General features: G+C 41.6%; 1 protein-coding gene across 3 annotated transcripts in view; it reads right to left on the minus strand.

The window, feature by feature from the left end:
* Positions 1 to 23,004, minus strand: part of eif2ak3 (eukaryotic translation initiation factor 2-alpha kinase 3) — an 81,688-nt gene that overhangs the window by 38,850 nt on the left and 19,834 nt on the right. For all 3 annotated transcript variants that reach the window (XM_043698756.1, XM_043698669.1, XM_043698574.1), the window contains exons 3-7: positions 8,422 to 8,616; positions 6,659 to 6,792; positions 5,232 to 5,466; positions 4,917 to 5,091; positions 2,747 to 2,881 (exon numbers count right to left, since the gene is read on the minus strand). In XM_043698756.1, the coding sequence (XP_043554691.1) occupies positions 2,747 to 2,881; positions 4,917 to 5,091; positions 5,232 to 5,466; positions 6,659 to 6,792; positions 8,422 to 8,616 (874 nt within the window). The remainder of the gene's footprint in view (positions 1 to 2,746; positions 2,882 to 4,916; positions 5,092 to 5,231; positions 5,467 to 6,658; positions 6,793 to 8,421; positions 8,617 to 23,004) is intronic.

A 23,004-nucleotide genomic window follows, 5' to 3' on the forward strand; every position in this document is an offset into this window, starting at 1 on the left:
TCCCCTCGGGGTTCTGGGGGGTGGGGATAGTGACAGTGGGGTCTGTGGGGGGCACGTCAGCAGAATGCAGGTGAGTGGCACTGGTGGGGGCGGAAGTGGTGGTGACCACGGCAGTAGGGGTGGCGGAAGTCACTGAGCATGTGGCATCAGCGATGATGTGAGGGGTCCTTCAAAATAGAAATCGCTGTACCTCAGGAAATAGAAGGGAAGGAATTCAAGTGATTTACAATCACCATGGAAGTGGTGCTGAGCAAATTATTGAAGTTGAGGGCTGACAGCCCTCAAAAACAGGAGGAGACAGAATGCAGAGACCTAAAGGCCAATTAGTTTCATATCTGTCATCGGCAGATGTTAAATGCTATTAAAGACAACTGCAGGGCACTCTAATAAATTCAAGATAATCAGACAGGGTCAACATCGGTTTAGAGAGAAAACATTTATTGGAGTCATGGAGTCAGAGTCATAGAGATGTACAGCACGGAAACAGACCCTTCGGTCCAACTCGTCTATGCCGACCAGATATCCCAACCCAATCTAGTCTCACCTGTCAGCACCCGGCCCACATCCCTCCAAACCCTTCCTGTTCATATACCCATCCAAATGCCTTTGCTTGATTAGTCAGTGAGATAGTTCTTTAAAGAACTAAGATGTGCTATGAATAACAGGAATGACACGATGTACTGTAATTAGATTTTCAGAAGGCATTTGATAAGGTCCTTCATCACGGAGAATATAAGCTCATTGTGTAGGGAGTGACACATTAAAATGGATAGTCGATTAGCCAGCTAAGAGGAAACAGGATAGACAAAATACTCATTTTCTGGTTGTCAAGCTGTATCAAATCATGTGCCACAGGGATCAATGCTGCGGCCTCAACCTTTTATAATTTAAATAAATTATTAGGATGGAGGAATTATAGTTGCTAATGATACAAAGATGGGTCAGAAAATAAAGTTGTGAAGAGGACATAATGAAGTTACAAAAGCATATACACAGGTTAGGTGAGTGGGAACAGACCTGGCAGAGTGTATAACGCAGGAAAATGTGAAATTATTCATTTCGGCAGAAAGAATAAAAATTCATATAATCTAAAATGGTGAGTAATTGCAGAGCTCGGAGATGCATAGGATCCTGGATATTCTTGTGTATGAATCGCAGGGGTTTAGCGTTCAGGTACACCAAGTAATTGGAAAGCCACGTTCATACTACTCCTTTACATGCCCTTGTTTTCGAAGTCTGATGCGAATGAAAACTTCAAATTAATTTTGACTATTTTTGTGCAACATAACAAAAGATCAACTCAAACAACAACCATCTGGATAATAATGACGACATCTGGGCACAATTTTATTGACTAGGTATCCAGAGAGTGCAATCCCAAATTCAATCCCCCAGCCAGGTTCTCACCTGAACAAATCTTTTCAGAATCTTCTAACGTTTCAATGAGATCACTGCTCATTAATTTCAGAGAATACAGGTTAATTGTACTCCGCCTCGCACCATAGGCCAACCCTCTCATCCCAGGATCTAATCTAGAGTTGCAGTTCAAATACTTTGTGCAATTTAGAAGCAAACGGTTAAAGCAAACAGCAAAGAGTGAAGCACAAGACCAGTAATCAACCAACAGGATCCTTGAGTGGTGGTTGGGATATACAATGAAGCGGCTCGTGCGCGCACAGAAGGGGCAATGTGTTGAGAGGAACACAAGCACAAGAGAAAAGACAGGGTGGGAACATCTCTCACAGACAGCAACAGGGAAGGTGCAGCGAGTGAACAGCTTGGGAATTTTGGGTCTGCTTTAGGGGTGTGAATTAAGTTTAATTCACACACTGCTGTTTATTGGGGGGTTGGGAGGTTCTTTTGCTGCAATCAAACACATAAGGAGGAAGACGGGTGAGAGGCAGAGAGCACCCCATAAAAATCAAAAGGCTTCTTTCATAAACTTCAATGTTGCAAAATAATCTGACTTTAGCTAGAAAAGCATAGTACCTACCAATGCTGGAAATCAGAAATTAAAACAGAAAATGCTGGAAGTATACCACAGGTCTAGTATCATCTGTTTGAATTTCAACAGACAGAAGTGATGGGTATTAAAGTTATTTGAATCAGGAATTCACAAAAATTTCTTCAGTGGTTAGCACATGGTATTCACTATCTCAGGGAATATTATAAATGAAAAATCAAGGGAAAGCTAGATCAGGATAGAAGGGAGAAAGAAATAGACCCAAGAGCAAGATGTCAAAAGACACAAACACCAGTAGAGACCAGTGAGGCTAAATGATTGGTTTTTGTGCTTTAACTATAATATACATACAAGAGGCACCGCACTTTACATTGATTTTAGCCATTTTATTTTCTAATAAAAAGCAAATTTAAGAGAAATGCAAGTCAAATAACAAACCTTGGAAATGATCATGGTAATATCATTGGACTAGCAATTCAGAAGTTAATGTTGGAATTCTATCATGGCAGATGGGGGAAAGTTTGAATCAATAAAAAAATCTGGAATGGAAAGCTAATCTAACCGGTGACTGTGTAACCAACATCAATAGTCATAAAAACCTATCTGGTTCACAAATGTTCTTTTGCGAAGGAAATCTGCCATCCTTACGTGACTCCAAACCCATAGTAATATGTCCGACCCTTATATGTCCCAGAGGCAATTAGAGATAAACGACAAACTTTAGCATAGCCAACTGTGGCCACAGCCCATGAACAAACAAAAAAAAGTACTGTAGTAACTTACGGATTAGAGGCTTCCATCTGACATTAGGCAAGGACGCAACTTGGTTGTCCCCGTGGTCCTCAAGGGGGGGCATCAATGGGAATTTTTCACACAGCCTGACAGATGACTGCATGTACAGCTGTCCCTTGTACATGCCTGGAATAGGGAGAGTGAACAAATGCAGTGTTTAGACATGGTAGGAATCTACAGGAGATCAGTCAGCTAGAACATTCACCTTGTAATTTACTTTTAAACTGCAGTTATGTCACCTGACAAAACCTTGACAGGTAAAATAAAGAGATTAAAAACAAAAAAATAGAAGTGTGCTACATTATCTCTCCATTTAAAGTGTAACTGATGTCGTATGGGTTTGGCTCATTATTAGTACTAATACAGAACAGGTCATGGGGAGCTTACCAATCAGCTCTGAATCTCATTGCTCCATTAAATCAACTAGCATACCAAGTAACTCTCCACTGTCACCTGCATTACTTGCACCTTTCCATTACCTCAAATTTTATTTTATTATGCTGTATTTACAAATAATAGCTTGATACTACAGTGTGAAAGAGTGGCACAAGTCAAACCTTTTCATCTTGCAATCATCAGGATTAACTTAAAGGTAAGCAAGCTTGGAAAAAGATTACTGATTGAAATAGCGTGAGAGGGGTACATATTTTACTCATCCTCTTCAGACATGCATGGAGGTGAGACTTCATCTCATGCTGCTAGTTTGCAGCGAACACGAGAGTGATTTTCTCTGTTAGTACAACACTACCACTTGACTTTGCTGAGTACTTCATTTTCAGATGGTGTTTCACTGACGTTTTGGAGGGGGGGGGGGGGGTTGAGCAGTTTATATAATATCCAAGAGTACAGCGTAGTTTGGAGTTGAAGATGGCCACATTTTCCTACGTTAGTGCATCCACCCAGAAAGACACATGTTATCCAAAACCCCAATCATAGCAGCATCAATCGCTTAAATGACTCCATGAGGTATTGCATGGGAGGCAGTGATGTCGTGACAACAGGCTCAAATCCCAAGGCAGATGGTGAAAGTTGAATTCCTTAAAAATATCTGGAGCTAAAAGCTAATCAAATGGCCATGTTGGCACAGTTGATTGTCGGAAAAACTCATCTGCTCTCCACATCCCGATCCCTTATTAGCACTAACCCTAATCAAATTACATTATATGGACTCTGGCTGGATGGCTGGTTTATAATACTGGTTTAATCCCCACACCAGCTGAAGTCACCATGACGCATTCACCTTCTCAACCTTTTTCCTCACCTGACAGATGGTAACCCTCAGGATAAACCACCACCAATGAGTGCCATCCCTACGTCTGTTAAAATTATGGCCTTTACCTTTACATTGTGTCTCCACTTCAGGTGTTAACCAACACAGCATACTGTCATTGTGTGTTTTAATCTGTGTTTCTTTTACATATCGAACTCCTCATTAGCAAAGGAAATCTGCCATCATTACCAGGTCTGGCCTACATGTTACTCCAGATCACAGCAATGTGATTGATGCTGAAATGGCCAAGCAATCGATTCAGTAAGGGGTAACCGTATCCCCACAGAAGAATGATTATTTTTAAAATCTTCCTTGGTTCAGTGGCAGCACCGAAGATCAAATCCCACATAAAAGAATCTTTGTACATCAACCTAAAAGTAACAGGCCTTTTAAGAGAAAGATCACAAGTCTGTGCAAATCACTTCTCCAGAATGCAGTGGTTATTGAATTTATCCAAGGCTGAGTCAGGTAGATTTTTGTTATAATAGTCAAGAGTTATGGGGATGTAGGCAGTCACACAGAGTTGCGATCATCCATGACCTTACTGAATGGGTGGCACAGGCTAGAACAGCTAAATAGCCACCTCCTACTCCCATGTTCACATCTAAATGAGAAATGAAGCAGTTTTGTTTTCTAACAACTCAAACTAAAACTCTAGAGCTTCAGATTTTTGGTAATTTCTTCAAAGGCCCTTTCATTCCCTTTGAAGTTATCAAACAGGACTGAGATTTCTTCCGTAACATCCCACGAGCAATCAAAATCTCATTGCATGAAGAACTTGTAACAATCTTGTGCTAGTGTTTAACTGCAACGTAACCTACACTGATGTGCCACAATCAGAGTGATGCCAAGCTTACTTATATCGACTGCAACTGAACTTCATTCTCTTACCGAGATAGACTCCAGACTCGGACGTCTCTGCTGCTCCTCTTGCGGCCTCCACCAGATCTTCCTCATCTTCTATCTCACTGCTGCGGCTAGCAGAATAGCTGGCATCGTCAAACAGGCTGACCGGGATCACTTCCCCATCCTCCACCAACCAGGCAGATGCCACTGGAGTACAGAACTAACCAGGGAATGGAAGGGATAAGAAGGGTAGTCACAAATCTCTACAAACTGTTTACCTATAGAGCAGCAGAAAATTTCAAATTCAAACAAGTTTGTTTTTCATTAATACAGCTGTGAATTGAAAAATTGTATTGTCACCTGGTGTTCCCACTCCAGTTGGCCACCTCGTTTACTGCTAAAAGACATCACCTTCCAGTCCGACACGGAGACTTTTATGATGCGATCTTTCACAGTGGCACCCTGGTCCCATTCAGAGAATGTCGCCGATCGACCATTCTTACTGCTAGCAGTGGAACTACTCTCAATGTAGTTGATATTCGTTGCTGCATCTCGAATAAACCTTAGCTCGTAGTGCCCAACACTGAAGTTCCATCTTAAAAAGAAATTGCAGAATTTAAAAGGCAACTCACAACAACTTACTTTTATATCTCAAAACTTTTCAAGAAACTTCATCAAATAAACCTTCACGCCAAGCAAATAAGACCATAATAGGTAGGATAGGGTAGTCAAAGCTTGGTCAAAGAGGTGACAGGCTTTAAAGGAGTATCCTTTAAAGGAGACAAGGGGAACAGGCTAGGCAGGAAATTCCAAAGTTTAGGACCTTGGAGCAAGAAACGAAAGAGTGAACAAAAAGGAGAAGTAAAATATGAGACACACAAAAGGCCGAGGTATGGGATGGATGCAGGAAATAGTTGAAGACAGGGAGGAATTTTAAAACAAAGTCAGAATTTTGAAATAAGCTAACATAACCTCTAAGAATATAATCAATTACATTGCAGGTAAGGCAGGCACAGACAAGTTACTGTATATCACCCCTCAAAAGCCAGTTAGGTAATAGTTATAGGTGGCATGAAATGCTGCAGTTAGTTTTGCAATATAGATTTAAAATGATGTGCAAAAGAAACAAGGGTGATGTGAGAAAAACATGTTCACACAGCAGGTGGGTGGGATATAGAAGGCCCTGCCAGGAGTGTGTCAGACGAAGATTCAACTGAGACATACAACACCACACTGGATGACTTCTTTGGCTAGAAATAAGGGTTATTGTGGTGAAGAGTAGTATCCCTATCTCTGGACCAGGAGCCACAGGTTCAAATCCCATTTGCTCCATAGCTGTGTAACAATAGCTCTGTACAGGCTGAATAGAAAAATATCGAGAATATGCAAGGGTTTGGGGAGAAAGCAGGATATTTGCACAGTGTAACTATGCTCACACAAAGAGCTGGTGAAAGCACAATCAGCTGAATAGCTTCCTTCCTCACCGTAACAATTCGGCGATATATTACAAGGTTTCTAAAACAGAAATCAGGGAATCCAAGTAGTGTGGCATTAATGCAAAACCATCTAATGCTTCATTACTCATGGTCTGCAATCAGATTATCCATCTAGATCCCAATTTCTTATTTCTCATGATGCCAGAATTGGTGGAACTGAGTCATGAAAACCAAAATAAACAAGTAAATAGAGGGAGAAATACTTGTTGTCCTCTGTTGTAAAACAACCTCCAAATGGTCCCACATTGTATCAGGACAACAGCAATGAATGCAAGAGTGAACTGCACTCACTTCTCAGCACCAGATCGAGGTCCCACAGCCCTGACAGTTTTCTGCGTACGCTGCAGCAGCAAGATACCCGAATCCTGCTCAGTAGTTTCCTCTTCCCAGCGGCGGCAGCCTGCTGCCGAGCAGATATATCGCATCTGTTCAAGGACATGGGGGAACAGAGAAGAGGAGGAACCTTTTTTAACATTGGTAAGACTACAGAGAAACTCTCACTTCTGGTCACTGCTCTGACCAGAGCTAGACCACAGGCAGAATTGTAGAATTTAAATCTGTCTTAGCTGGGGCCTCAATTCCCACTTCATTGAGAGACAGTGCAGCAGCTGAACTTGGGGCAACCATTACAACGGAGAAGCTCACTTCAGCAATTCGGATCTAATGGAAGGAAGCATTGGCCAAGAGTCTCTTAAGTGGTCATAATGCAGCTCATGTCCCAATGCTAGAATGCATTTATTAGGAGTGGTCACCACAGCTGCCTGATCACACGTACCATTGATTGCATACGATGCATTTTTAAAAATTGCATATACTTAAAATAGAAACAACAAAAAAAAAATTTCCATGTTGTTTTGGTACAAGCCCTACATCAGGAAGGGCTTTTGCCCGAAATGTCAATTTTCCTGCTCCTCGGATGCTGCCTGACCTGTTGTGCACTCTAATCCCCAGCATCTGCAGTACTCACTTTCACCTCACATAGAAACATGTCATTGGAGTTTGATTAAGGGTGCTGCTGTGAGGGGCTCTAGGATTCAACAAATTACAGTTTAAAGCCCCACTATGGCAGACTGGTAACCTGCACTCGGTCAAAGGAATTCAGGAGGAGATTATTTCTTTGGATACCAGGAGTTGATCATCTTGTGCCACTGATTCATGCGGATTGCAGGAAGTCTGAAGAAACAAGCAGCAAGATTTAGGATTTCTCAAGTAGCAGTTCTCTCTCAAGCAAGTTGGGGTCTAGTGTTACAGTGGTAGCGTTCAGGCCTGGATTGAAGTCGCACCTGCCCCAGAAGCACATACAGCAAACTTTGTTTTAACCAGCACTTTATGGACCATCACTCTTGCTAAACCGACAAAAATAATATACCTGAAATAGTGGATGCTTACTGTATTATAATAATCTCCCCAGCGTCCGAGTAGGCAGCTCAGGGCGCAAGTGAGAAGGCTGTCTGCCGCTAAGTTTTATTTAAGGTCAAGTTGCATTATTTAAATAATTTATGCTGTAAATAAAAGCATAATAGTGAGGTGTATACCCCCTGCATTAGGTTGCAATTACTTCACATGTGCTTTTATTTTGCTGTTTGCTGTAATAACATCTCTGGATAGGTTAATTAGAAATATCCTCCCTCAAGCAAAAGCTCTTACTGTCTTTATTTCTGTATTGTTTATAAGAGGCAGCTATTGTATTGTTGATTGACTGAAGCAGACATTATGATTTTAAATAGAAGACTAATGTTCCTTATTTCTTCAGTTGTCTCAGATAAAAACAGGAACATAGGAACAGGAATAGGCTATTCAGCACCTTGAGCCTGCTCCACCATTTATTGAGATCATGGCTGATCTATGGCCAAACTCCATAAAGTTGCCTTGGGCCATACCCCACAATAGCTTTAATCTTATATTGTAATACTTAATTTCAATTAATTACAAAGACGCGTATTCAATTCCAAAAGACCCGTTTAGGAAAATGAATATACATTAGAGGTAACCACTTGTTAATTCTTTCAGAAATTCTACAAAAGGAGTTACATCCACAGGTTGAGTAACCTCACCTTTCCAGTATACGGATCCAACCCATAGCTTGTGTGTGACTTCCCTCCAACCAAGACCACATCATCACTAAATCGGTAGGAAGATTCCAGCAGGGATTCCACTGTAAAAGGAACGGTCTCCATGCTCTCCCGGTCTCTGTCCCATTGGAAAAGATCTCCATCCAGGGACGGAATTATTACTTTATTCCCAAAGACCTGTGGGTAAGTACAGCAATTAGGTACATCGGACATATAGCTGTGGTTGCAGCACCAGGCAAACATAGCACGAGACAACCACAGTGCAAGCTTCAGAGCCATTCGTTCAGTCAAGATAAAGCTCATTGTTCGGTGGCTGTGAATCTAAAGCAACTTTGTCTAACATAAAACCAATACATGGGGAAGAGGGGGAGGGGATGATGGGGAAAAGCAAGAAGGGACGACCAGGAAATTCTTAATCGAAACACCATATCATTAGGATGACAAATGTTAAACTCCTATTCAGGTAGATTTTCTCCAAGCAACCCAACACCACTTTGATTTAGGGAAAGACGAACACTCAGATAAAAGCAAAGTACTGTCGATGAAGATAGCGTCATAGAGATGTACAGCATGAAAACAGACCCTTCAATGCAACCCGGCCAGATATCCCAACCCAATCTAGTCCCACCTACCAGCACCCGGCCCATATCCCTCCAAACCCTTCCTATTCTTATACCCATCCAGATGCCTCTTAAACACTGCAATTGTACCATACTCCACTACTTCCTCTGGCAGCTCATTCCAAACACGTACCACCCTCTGCGTGAAAAAGTTGCCCTGTAGGTCCCTTTTATATCTTTCCCCTCTCACCCTAAACCTATGCCCTCTAGTTCTGGACTCCCCCACCCCAGGGAAAAGACTTTGCCTATTTACCCTATCCATGCCCCTCATAAATTTTGTAAACCTCTGTAAGGTCACTCCTCAGCCTCCGATGCTCCAGGGAAAACAGTCCCAGCCTGTTCAGCCTCTCCCTATAGCTCAAATCCTCCAACCCTGGCAACATCCTTGTAAATCTTTTCTGAACCCTTTCAAGTTTCGCATCATCTTTCCGATGGGAAGGAGACCAGAATTGCATGCAAAATTCCAACATTGGTCTAACCAATGTCCTGTACAGCCGCAACATGACCTCTCAACCCCTGTACTCAATACTCTGACCAATAAAAGAAAGCATACCAAACGCCTTCTTCACTATCCTATCTACCTGCGACTCCACTTTCAAGGAGCTATGAACCTGCACTCCAAGGTCTCTTTTCTCAGCAACACTCCCTAGGACCTTACCATTAAGTGTATAAGTCCTGCTAAGATTTGCTTTCCCAAAATGCAGCACCTCGCATTTATCTGAATTAAACTCCATCTGCCACTTCGCTGCCCATTGGCCCATCTGGACAAAATCCTGGTGTAATCTGAGGTATCCCTCTTCGCTGTCAACTACACCTCCAATTTTGGTGTTATCTGCAAACTTACTAACTGTACCTCTTATGCTCGCATCCAAATCATTTATGTAAATGACAAAATGTAGAGGACCCAGCACCAGTGCTTGTGGCACTCCATTGATCACAGGCCTCCAGTCCAAAAAACAACCCTCCACCACTACCCTCTGTCTTTTACCTTTGAGCCAGTTCTGTATTCAAATGGCTAGTTCACCCTTTATTCCATCAGATCTAATCTCGCTAATTAGTCTCCCATGAGGAACCTCGGAAATAAAAATAAAGTGGAGAACTAGGCAGCATCCATGGAGAGAGAAAAACTGTTCACAGTTTGTGCCTCATATAACCCTTCTTCAGAACTAAGCATGTTATATCTAAACATTCACCACATATTCAAGTTTGGGGATAATATGAATACATGTACATGTAAGAAAAAAGGTAGAGAGAGTCATTGAATATCTGTCTCTAGAGATCGCTATGTTACATAAAGAGTAATTACTATTTTATTTCAAAGTATATACGCCCTGATATAACCAGTGAGAAAGACATTGCCGTGCACAAATCTATGCATTAGACAAAGATAAAAACTACACATCAATAGATTGACCAAATTTGAACATGCAAAACATGAAAACTACAAGTATGCCTAGGTTGGGCTCACTTGCAAAAATAAGAAAAGCACTGAAATGTAAAGTGTATGAAAACATAAACCATACAGTACAGGATGTAGATTGAATCAGTTAGGTCCTGCTAATCACTACAGCACTACATTCTCTCTTCAAGTACACTTTTACAAAATGTGTTATTGGTATTGCTCAACATCACGCATCTCTCAGATTGTCCACGGCTGTTTCTGTGCTATATGCTACTCCAACTGCAGAGTTTGCCCTTTGACAACCATTGATTCCAGTTTTGCTAGATCACCTTCAGGCCATACAGTCAAACATGGCCTTGATGTCAAAGGCTGCTACTTTCATCTCATTCCTGTAATTCGGCTCTTTCATCCATGTTTGAACCAAGGCAGTCATGAAGCCAGGAGCTGAGTGACCCTAACGAAACCAAAACTGGGCGCCACTGAACAGGTTATTGCTGAGCATGTGCTGCTTGACAGCACTAATGATGGCACCTTGTATCACTTCATTGATGAATCGAGAGTAGATTGATTGGACAGTAATTGGTCTGGTTAGATTTGTCCTCCAATGTGCGTAGGACACACCCAGGCAACTATCCACATAGTCAAGTAAATGCTAGTGCTGTAGAACACTGGAACAGCTTGGCTAAGGGTGCAACTCGCTCTGGAGAACAAGCCTTCAGTACTATTGTCAGAATGTTGTCATGGCCCATCGCTTTTACAGTAACTAGTGCCTCCAACCATTTCTTGATATCACATGTCGTGAATCAAATTGGCTGAAGACTGATATCGGTCATGATGGGGTCCACTGAAAGCACCAAGATGGATCATACATTTGGCACTTCTGGTTGAACACTGCTGGGAATACTTCAGCCTATTATTTTGTATTGATATGTTGGACTTTTCTGTCATTGAGGATGAGGATATTTGTGGAGACTGCTCCACCAGTGAGCTGTTTCATCGTCAACCACCATTCACGACTTGCTGCTTATGCTGTTGGGCACAAAAATTGTCCTGTTTGGTAGCTTCAACATGTTAATACCTCATTTTTAGGCATGTAAGGTGCTGACTTGAAGATAGTGGCTGAGTAGGGAATACTGGATTTGATTTATAATTGTCACATGTATCTAGGTACAGAGAAAAGTTTTGTTTTGTACGCAATACAAAATGCATTAGGGTAATAGAACAGAGCAAGGAATACAATGTTACAGCTGCAGAAAGGTACATAAACAGCAAGAAGAGCATTAAGTTTAAAATTTGAGGTCCATTCACAAGTCTAATAACAGCGGGGAAGAAGCTGTTCTTGAATCTATTTGTGTACGTATACAAACTTTTGTATCTTCTGCCGAACAGAAGAGGGTGGAAGAGAGTATAATTAGGGTGGGGGTGGTCTTTGATTATGTTGGTTGCTTTCCTAAGGCAGCAGAAAGTATAGATGGAGTAAATGGATGGGAGGCTGGTTTGCATGATTGACTGGACTTTGTTCACAATTCTGTAGTGTCTTACAGTCTTGGGAAGAGCAGTGGCAAAAACACATGATCCAGATAGCTGCATCATAGAAGGCATTCTATAAAAAATATCAAGAGTTCTTCTGGGCATGTCAAATTTCCTCAGCATCCCAAGGAAGTGGATGTTGCTGTGCTTTCTTGACCACTGCACTGACTTGTGGACCAGAACAGATTTTTTGGTGATCGTCAGTCCCAGGAACTTGATGCTCTTGACCATCTCCACCTCAGCACCATTGATGCAAACAGGGCCATGCCCTCCACTCTGCTTCCCGAAGTCAATGACCAGTTCCTTCATTTCACTGATGTTGATGGAGAGATTGTTGTCTTTCCATCATGCTACTAAGCACTCAACCTCCTTCCTGTATTCTGCCTTGTCGCTGTTTGAGATCTGCCCTACAACAGTAGTGTCGTCAGCAAAGCTGTAAACAGATATGCCGGGCTATGAGTACAGTTCTGCCACTGTAAGTGGCCCACAGTGCCTCAAATGCCCAGGCTTGAGTTGCTAAATCTTTTAAGTCTGTTCCATTTCACATACAACACGATGGAGATTATTTGCAATGTGAAGGCAGAACTTCATCTCCAGGAGGAGCGTCCAGTGGCCACTTACCGATGCGTCTGTCCATGACTGTATCTGCCCATTAGTAAGGATGATGTCAAGTACATTATCCCCTCATGTTGGTTCCCTCATCATCTACCACAGACCCAGTCTAGCAGCTATGTCCTTTAGGACCCACCAGCTTGATCAGTAGTGCTGCTATCAAACCCCTGCTGGTGATGGGAATTGAAAATCCCACCCAGAGTACATTTTGCGCCATTTCCACCCTCACTACTTCCTCCAAGAGTGGCTCAACATTGAGGAGTACCAATTCATCAATAGAGAGATGACAGTACAAGGCAATCAGCAGTTTTTCTGCCCATGTTTAACCTGAAGACTTGACCTCACAAGGCTTTGAGAGGTCCAGAGTCAATGTTGAGGAATTCCTGGGCAACTTCTTCGACTGCATTGGGTCTGTCTTGCCAGTGGGACAGGACATATCCAGGGATGGCAATGCTGCTGTCTGGGACAGTGTCTGTAAGGTATGATTCTATGAGTATAACCGTTTCAGGCTGTTGCTTGACTCTCAGCGAGATAGGTATTGCAATTTTGGCACTCGACACAAAAGGTTTATAAGGATGTCTTTACAGGGGCAACAGAGCTGTTTCTATCATGGTCTTTTCTGTTGCCTAGGGTTGAGTGGTGGTCCATCTAGTTTTCTTTCATTATTGAGATCCTCTCAATAATCTTCTCAAAACTTGCTAAGACTTCATAGCAATTTAAATAGCTGAGTAGCATGTTGAGCCATTTCAAAGGGCAGTTCAGAATCAACCACATTGCTGTGGGTCTGGAGTCACATGCAGGCCAGAACAGATTTCCTTCCCAGAAATTAGTGAACCAGCAAGGGTTTCATGATCATCAGTAGACTCCAAGAGATATTTTAAAAATACAATTCAAATTCTATGATCTACCATTTGGGATTTGAATCGGGCTTCCAGAGCATTAGCTAAGTTTCTGGATTAATAGCCTAGTGACCATATCACTGGGCCCTTTTACGACCTGTTTTCCTCCTATGCCAGCTTTGTTTTTATTCTGAACTCCTGCTTGGGTTCCAATCTACCTGAGGGGTTGGCTTACTTTGTCCCAACAACATTTTTAAATCTCTTCACAAGCATAAGAGGTCCAGTCCTACTAAAGTGCAAGTTATGATATTTATCCCTCAATGAAATGATTTCAGGAGAGGTTACTTGATCATTAATTACTTTTCACAAACTGCCTGAAATGTTCCCTGACATTGAAATGAGGACATTAAAAAAAAGAGATGCCAGAGGTGACCTGAGAGAAGCAAGATTGTCATCAAATAAACAGAGATCACTTCCATATAAGTTGTGAGGGGGGATGTCGAAACAAATATCAGGAAAAGTGATGTCAAAGGCTGATATCAGGAACTTCTTAAAGAATAATACACAATAAGAATGGAATCCAAACAGTATGGAACTCCAAGTTAGTTGTGAGGAGGAGTAAACAAGTTATTAAAAATGGGTACACCATGAGCAAAGGCTGTCCTTCACTTGTGAATCTAGCTAACCGAGTTAGTTGGGTGAAGTAACAAACTGTTCGAGGGAGACATGAAACAATAACAGAAATTGCTGGGGAAATTCTAACATGTATGAAGGTGCTCTCTCCCAAGGATGCTGGCAGGTCTTCTAAGTTCACCAGAAATTTCTGTTTTTGTTTACGACCTCCAAAAATCAACATTTCTTTGTTTTATGTTTAGGGGTAAGCATGTTGGGCAGAATACCAAAACACTCTTTTCAAATAACAGGTGGAATAAAAAAAGAAGAGAGACTATAAAGACATCTGAACTGTAGAAACAAGTTGAAAAACTGTTTTATTCCAGGGATGGCTCCACAACAAAACCCATTAATACTGCACTGACATGCAAACTTGAAACAATAATCTTAGTAAACATCTCAAAGAGCTCCAAACAAACATTAACCTACCAGTATGGTACTGGGTCCCTGAAGGGGAAGGATTTAACTTTGAATTTTGTCTCAATACAAAACAAGACCGTGGCTCACAAATGGGTTTCACTGAAGCTGGTAATTAAACTATTTCTTCTGGTTTCTATTGAAGAAAAGCTTTCAACAAAAATAGTGTTTTTGTTTTGCTGCAATGCTCCTTTCAGACGACAACATTTAAAGAAAAATGAATTCAAGGAATAAGCAAGTAACTAGTTCGGCTAACATTTACTGCTTATGGACGGCACAGTGCCAGAGACCCAGGTTCAATTCCCGCCTCGGGCAACTGTCTGTGTGGAGTTTGCACGTTCTCCCAGTGTCTGCGTGGGTTTCTTCCGGGTGCTCAGGTTTCCTCCCACAGTCTAAAGATGTGCAGGTTAGGTGAATTGGCCACGCTAAATTGCCCATAGTGTTAGGTGAAGGGGTAAATGTAGGGGAATGGGTCTGAGTGGGTTGCTCTTCGGAGGGTCAGTGTGGACTTGTTGCGCCGAAGGGCCTGCTTCCACATTAAGTAATCTAATCTAATCTATAATTCCCCAGATGGTAGCTACAGTCAACACATTGCTCTGGTTCTGGAGCTACACGTAGGACAGTAGATATCCTTTCCTTAAAGTGAACGAGATTATCCGTTTTAAAAACAAAGTGTTACATAGTCATTCTCAAACTTGCTTTTGGTTTCAGAATATTATCAAATTCAAATTCCACCAATACAAATCGCAAAATTTAATAGTCAGCTAAATAATTAGCAAAAGTTGTCATTCTCCTTCCTTGTGGCACTGGATTCCATCATCCCCATGGGTGAGTACTTAAGGACTGTAAAGTTGAACTAACTTTATTTTTCTGCCTTGATATAGTTTATTTTTCTGTTTTAAGATGACAAAGAATGACAACACCATACAACATTTTTCACTGTATTTTGTAACAAAGTACACATGACAGTAAAGAAATCAAATCACCTGAACAACAGAGTTGTGATAATCCAGGACTTTCTTTCATCTGCCACATTGTCTCTTCTCAGCACCAAATGTTTACTGACCTATGCTGTAAAACCATTTCAGCATAACTAGTGTTTACACTTCACAAATCCTCCTCATAACCACTTGGGTCTGAAACCAAAAACACACTATTCCTTTCTCACTTGTGTGCTTGTTTATCTCATGCAGTCTCTATCACACTTGCCTTAACTAAGCAATCAATGGCACAGAAAATCTTTTAAGGCCATGAGAAATGCAGCCAAATTATACAATCTACTGAGCAAAGTTGCATGAGTTACAATACTCTAAAACTGGAGAACAGGTTGATGCATGTGAAAGTACTTGCAGCACATGCACAAGAGCAAAGTTTTTAATTTCTCAATATGTAACCAAAATGATTTCTCGACTTCCATCTCACTTCTTCCACATTTCACTGCAGGAAACTTTATGAATTCCCACCTCCCCCCTCCCAATCCCATGAAGGATCATCTCATGGCTGCAGTTATATGCAGAATGGATTCAGACTGCAGCAAATTACATCAGTGCAGTGCAGTGAAGCTGTACTATATGTGTTCCACAGTCAAGAGGCTGAATTTAAAAGCTGAGCACAGCAAATTATTTTACATCATTGGCAAACTGGCATTTTATTGAAAATTTCTAATTAAAAAGGGAAGAGATGAACACTGGAACTTATCAATGACACATTGAGTAATTTATAATCCAGTTTCAGCTCTTACTGTAGGTATCTGAAGATGCAGTGTGAAACAAGGTGACATCATCTATCCTCCTGTCTCTCCAAAGACCATTACCTCACCAGCTAATCTGTTAGTATGACTCATACCAGACGGAAGGCATCCTATTGCTTCCAAGTAGCACCACATTCAAACAGTTATTGCCCCTTGCAAAATAATTTCAAAATGTTTTACAGAATGCCAGTGGGGAGCAGAGATTGAAGTCAGCAGGAGCAGGGCAAGTATCCAGCAAGAAATTCTAGCAGGTGACATTCTTTAAACTTAATTAGATTATCTCTTGTGAATAACTAAAGGAATACGCACAGAAGATTTGCACATCCTCATCTGCTGTTCATTAATTACTCAGGTGAAAGAAGGATATGATCTTAAGTGAAAAAATTCCTTGTTAAAACCCTCATCTTAAGCAAATTAGCAGGTGACAGCTTGGAGGACCTTAATGCTGCCCTTACTTTATTGGTTGATAGACATTGACAACCCCAGGTAAGACAGGAACTGCCTAAATGATTTCTCACGACACAAGGATCGAACGCAGCCAATCCAGAGAAAATATTGTGACTCAGGCTGGCAAGAATGATATTTGGCTCAATGTCGTGCTAGCTGGTGTCTGGCAACACATACTGCCATCTTGCATAAATAGTCACTTCAGTACAGAACTGGACAGCTGCCAGTTGACTGAAACTAGAATGAAATGGAGTCATTTTGGAAAGGAGTAAACATGCATAGATGGGTCACTAAAGTAGCAATTGAAATCAAGATGATTGCAGCAATTTAGGATAATTTTCATATGGGTTTGAGTTAATGTGTAAAAAAAAAATCAACCTGTTCAAACACACCTGTGTTAAGTGGGGACTTGAACCTTGACCTTCTGGCCCAGAGGCAGGGGCACTACCTGTGCAACAACAGGCCAACACAACAATGTACGATCAACAAGTAAGATGGCTTTTTTATATAAAAAGAAATCACTGCTTGACTCTGCAACAGCACACTTACAGGATCGATTGCAAGGAGATCACCCTTGCATTCACTCATACTGTGGGAGAAGGTTTAAACTAGTGTGACGGATATGGAAACTTGAAAGAGAAGCCAGAAGAAAAGGAAACAAAGTTAGAAATTGAAGATTGAAAAGTAAAGAGCAAAAATGAAAGGCAGAGAATCTAGGACCAGTAGGGCCATAATACAAAAAAATGTAAAAATGCAATAAGACTATAGAAGTAGGCCAGCCACATTGGAATACAATGTTAGTTAATGTGAAGTCATTCATTTTGGAAGAAATAATAGTAAAAAGGACTATTATTGGATGGTTAAAAAGTTGCAGCATGCTGCTACACAGGTTGACCTGGGTGTCCTTGTGCATAAATCACAGAAGGTAGCAGGTACAAAAGGTAATTCAGAAGGCAAATGGAATTTTGTCCTTCATTGCTAAAGGGATTGAGTTGAAAAGCAGGGAGGTCATGTTGCAGGTGAGTGCTGTTTGCAGTTTTGTTCTCAAAGGGCCAAATGGCCTACTCCTGCTCCTAGTTCTTATGTTCTTTTCTCCTGGGGGGCATAGATTTAAGGTGAGGGGGGCAATGTTCAAAGGAGATGGGCGAGACAAGTTTGTTAAAAAAAAATATGGTAGATAGCTGGAACATACTGCTAAGGGAAGCAGTAGAAGCAGATATGACAGCAATATTTAAGAGGTGTTTCCATAGACATCAACAGGCAGGGGATAAATAGACAAGGACCATTTGCAGACAGATTGGATTGGTTTAGAATGGCATCATAGTTGGTACAACCATGGTGGGCCACTATGTACTGTACTGTTCACTATATAACCTTCCATTCCATTACTCATTAAAATTCTGTTTGCTTCAGTCTCGAACATACTTAACAACCCAGTCTTGACATCACTCCATGGTAAAAAAAATTCTACAGACTCTCAAGCAGAAAAAAAAAGTCTCTCTGCATCTACCCTGTCAAGTCCTCAAAGTTTCAATACGGTCACCTCTCATTTTTCTGATCTTTAGAGAGTACAAATCCAACTTATTCAGCCTCTCCTCATAAAATAGATTAGATTCTCTACAGTGTGGAAACAGGCCCTTCGACCCAACCAGTCCACACCGACCCTCCAAAAGAGTAACCCACCCAGACCCATTTCCCTCTTACTAATGCACCTAACACTATGGGCAATTTAGCATGACCAATTCACCTGACCTGCACATCTTTGGATGTGGGAGGAAACTGGAGCACCCGGAGGAAACCCACGCAGACACAGGGAGAATGTGCAAACTCCACACAGACAGTCGCCAGAGGCTGGAATCTAATCTGGGATCCTGGTGCTGTGAGGCAGCAGTGCTAACTACTGAGCCACCATGCCGCAGTCCCACCTTTTTTCAGGATCAAGCTTGTGATCTTCTCTGGATTGCCTCCAGAGGCAATATATCTTTCCTTAGACAAAACCGGTCACAGTACTTCAGGTGTGGTCTGACTAGTGCCTTGTATAGTTGTCACAAAACCTCCCCACTTTATACTCCATTGCCTTTGAATTAAACTTCAACATTTCATTTACCTTACCCATTACCCGTTGAACTTAAATCCTAGCTTTATGTGCTCAAGAACTCCCAAACTCCCTCTTGGGGAGATGATGGTCGAGCAATATTGCATCGTTAACCCAGAGATCCATGTAATATTCTGGGTTCAAATCCCAGCACAGACGATGATAGAATGTTGTTTCAATAAAAATCTGGAATTAAAAGTCTAATGATGACCACAAATCCAATTGTTGAAAAAGTCCACCTGTTTCACTAATGCCCTTTCGGGAAAGGAACTGCCATCCTTAACTGGTCTGCCCTGTGACTTCAGAGCCATAGCAATGTGGTTGATTCTGAACTGTCCTCTATGCAATAATAAGCAATGCCCTCATTCTGTGAATGAATATTTAAAAAACCCATCTATTCTATAGCTTTCTATAGTTGTGCTCCCTTTAAATAATCACCTCTTCTTTTCTTCCTTCCGATGTATGCTCTTTCCCACATTGTATTCTGTGTCAGGTTTCTGTCCACTCACTTGACTTGGCTAATGCATCTGCAGTAATTGTTTTTACCTTTTAATCCCTCTGTAGACTGTTTCATCCTCACCAATTGTCTTCCCACCTGTGTCGTCCACAAACTTAGTGACAGTACATTCTTCATCTAATTCATTATTACATATTGTAAATAATTGTGGCCTCAGCACTGATCCTTGTGGGACTCCATTAGTTACAAGTGAAAATTCTGAAAATCCATAGCGCATTCACAACCATCATTCTCGGTTAGTGGTGCTGGAAGAGCACAGCAGTTCAGGCAGCATCCTCACAACCATCAGGCCAACACTGACTTCTTCAGTGAAGTCAGTGAAGAGCCCATCCTCTATCCATGACGACATTTTACTTCCAACACGATGGGCTCTTATCTTAAGTAGCCAACTGCACAGTACTTATCAAATGTCTTCTTACATCCACTGCCTCTTCTTTACCTATCTTGCTTGTCACTTTGCTGAAAATTTTTAAAATTTGTCAGACATAATTTTGTCTTTGTGAAGCGATGCTGATGCTGCTTAATCATGTTTTATATTTCTAAGTGCTCTATTATTACATCCTTCATCACAGATGTTAGCATTTTCTTAATGATGGATGTTAAGCTAATTCACTGGTTTTTGAATTCTTCCCTTTTTAAAAGATGCTGCTACATTGACAGTTTTCCAAACTTCTGGGACTTTGCCAGAATCTAAAGATTCTTGCAGATTACTACTAGCACACCCTATTTCTGTAGCTACTTCTTTTAATATCCTATGATGCGATGCATTCTATTCAGTCAGGTACCGTATCTGAATGCACAGTAGTTGTAACAGGATACAATATGATTGAAATACAGAGACAAGATTGCAGGGTAACCAAGGCTAAGATTATTCAATATTTTGAAAGAACAGGCAAAAAAGAAAGGGAGTCCAACAGTGGAAAAGCATATTTGCTCAGAAAATCTCAACGAATGATCAGGATCAGTCTCAGTAGAGCAAGAGGTAAAAAACATTTCAGGTAACATATAAAACTCAGTAATCACAAATTAAAATAAAACGAGACATGCACATACCAAGAAGGCTGTAGTAATCATCGATGGCTTTAATCTACACACAGAATTGGCAAACCACATGTGCAATTATACAGTGGCTCACGAATTGTGTACAAAATTTGTTTTACGACTGATATTATGAGGAACAAACTAGGAAACAGGGTTTCAGATTTAGTATTACACAATCAGAAAGGATTCATTAATAATCTGCTTGCGCAAATTCCTTCAGGAAAATGTTACCACATTTGATGGCATTCTTCAATGCAACAGAAAATAAACAAGTTTAATCCAAAACTGGGTCCTAAACATAAAAGGAAATCATGAGGATGAGGCACAAACTGGCTACAATTTCAGTGAAAGACATGAGGTGGATAAGCAATGGCTATTATTTTAAAAACAAATTCATGCATTTCAATACTTATACATTTCTTTCTAGAGGACAAATACATAAAGAAAATCAGCCCAACAATGGATAACAAAATGAATTAAGGATAGCATTAGATCTAGGGGAAAATCACACAAAGTGTTTAGTAAGCATGAGGATTGGGAGCAGTTTCAAATTGAGCAAAGGAGGATGAAGAAACTGGTTAAAGGGGAGAAACTAGTTTGAGTGTAAGCTTGCAAGGTACATGTAGAAGCTGTTACAGTTTACTTTGAAGGAAGCGAATAAAAACACTTAAAAGAACCCAGCAGGTAACTATTAAGAATAGGTCAGCTGTTTGGCCCCTCGAGCCTGCTCTACTATTCAATAGGATCATGGCTGATTCGACATTCCCCATTATCCACTTAACAGACAAATTTAGGTTCCTTACAATCTGAAATATGACAACTGATCACAGAGAATAAGGAAATGGCAGTGTATATTTTCCCTGATACGCTATGAAGAAATAGAAAGAAGTCAGCATTAAGAGGAGAAAAAGTGCCAGACAACAAAGACAAAGACATTGAAAGCTGATAAATGCCCAAGGTTTGATAACCTACATCCCAGGTTACTAAAGAAGGTGGCCATGAAAACAGTGAATGCATTGGCCATCATCCTCCAAAAACTAGACTGTGAAAAAAATCCAAGAAGATTACAGAGTGATGAATGCATTTAAATAAAAAAAAAGTGTTCATTGATGGGACGATGGGCACGGGTGTCCCATAGATGTTCTCCAAAACAATCCGCAATGTAGAGGGGACCACACCGGATGCAACGGTTGCAGTAGATGACATTAATAAAGGTAAGTGAGTTTTGAGAAGATTCGTAGCTCAGGGTGAGGTTTTGGATGTAAGTTTGCTCACTGAGCTGGAAGGTTCATTTATAGACATTTCGTCACCCTACTAGGTGACATCTTCAGTGGGCCTCAGGCAAAGCACTATTGATAATTCCTGCTTTCTATTCATATGTTTGGGTTGGTGATGTCATTTCTTGTGGTGATGTCATTTCCCATGGTGAAGTCACCTCCTGTTCCTTTTCTCAGGGGGTGGTAGATGGGGTCTAACCCGATGAGTTTGGTGATAGAGATCCAGTAGGAATGCCATGCTTCTAGGAATTCTCGTGCATGTCTTTGTTCTTGGTAGAGGTACTGCTGAATTTCTGACAGATGTGGAAGGATCCCTTGGGCCTTGGATGGGGGTGAGGGGTGTGGTGTGGGCACAGGTTTACACTTCCTGCAGTGGTAGGGAAAGATGCCAGGAGTGGGGTGTGGGCTGGTGGTGGGTGTGGACCTGACAAGGGAGTCACATCTGTAAGAAATTCACCTGTACCTCTACCAATGTCACCTACTCCATCCGTTGCACCCGGTGTGGTCTCTTCTACATAAGGGAGACAGGACGCCTTCTTGTGGACAGTTTCAGAGAACATCTTTGGGACACACGTACCCTGTGACTGAACACTTCACCCACACCCCTCCCCCGACTCCATGGACATGCAGCTCCTGGGTCTCCTCCACCGCCAAACCGTTACCACCCGATGCGTGGAGGAGGAACATCTCATATTCTGCCTTGGAAGCCTGCAACCACATGGGAGAAAAGTGGAATGCAACAGCATCATCATTTCCTGCCCCCCCACATTATCCCAGTCCCAAGCCTCCAGCTTGTTATCGCACCCCCCCCACCCGACCCTTCCATCACTGCCCCGTCTGATCTATCGCCTTCTCCCTCACCTTCATCCACCTATCACTTTCCCAGCTACCTCTCCTCAAACCCACCCCACCCCTCCCATTTATCTCTCTGCCCCAACCCACAAGCCTCATTCCTAATGAAGGACTTATGCCCAAAACATCAATTCTCCTGCTCCTCGGATGCTGCCTGACCTGCTATGCTTTTCCAGCACCACACTCTCGATTCTGATCTCCAGCATTTGCAGTCCTCATTTTTTTCCATGCTTATGATCAGTATGTAATACCTGTACATTTAAAACAAGATTTCGGGAAACAAATGGTGTTTTTGGAAACAAAGGAAGACATGGAAAGAATAGAAAAGAGGTCAGTGGATAAAGTCTGCTGGATGGTATAAGTGGGGAAGTAACCTTCATGGGGAAAGTGAGGTCTGCAGATGCTGGAGATCAGAGCTGAAAATGCGTTGCTGGAAAAGCGCAGGTCAGGCAGCATCCAAGGAACAGGAGAATCAATGTTTCGGGCATAAGCCC

This window comes from Chiloscyllium plagiosum, chromosome 1 (genome assembly GCF_004010195.1).
Source record: "Chiloscyllium plagiosum isolate BGI_BamShark_2017 chromosome 1, ASM401019v2, whole genome shotgun sequence".
Taxonomy (NCBI): domain Eukaryota; kingdom Metazoa; phylum Chordata; class Chondrichthyes; order Orectolobiformes; family Hemiscylliidae; genus Chiloscyllium; species Chiloscyllium plagiosum.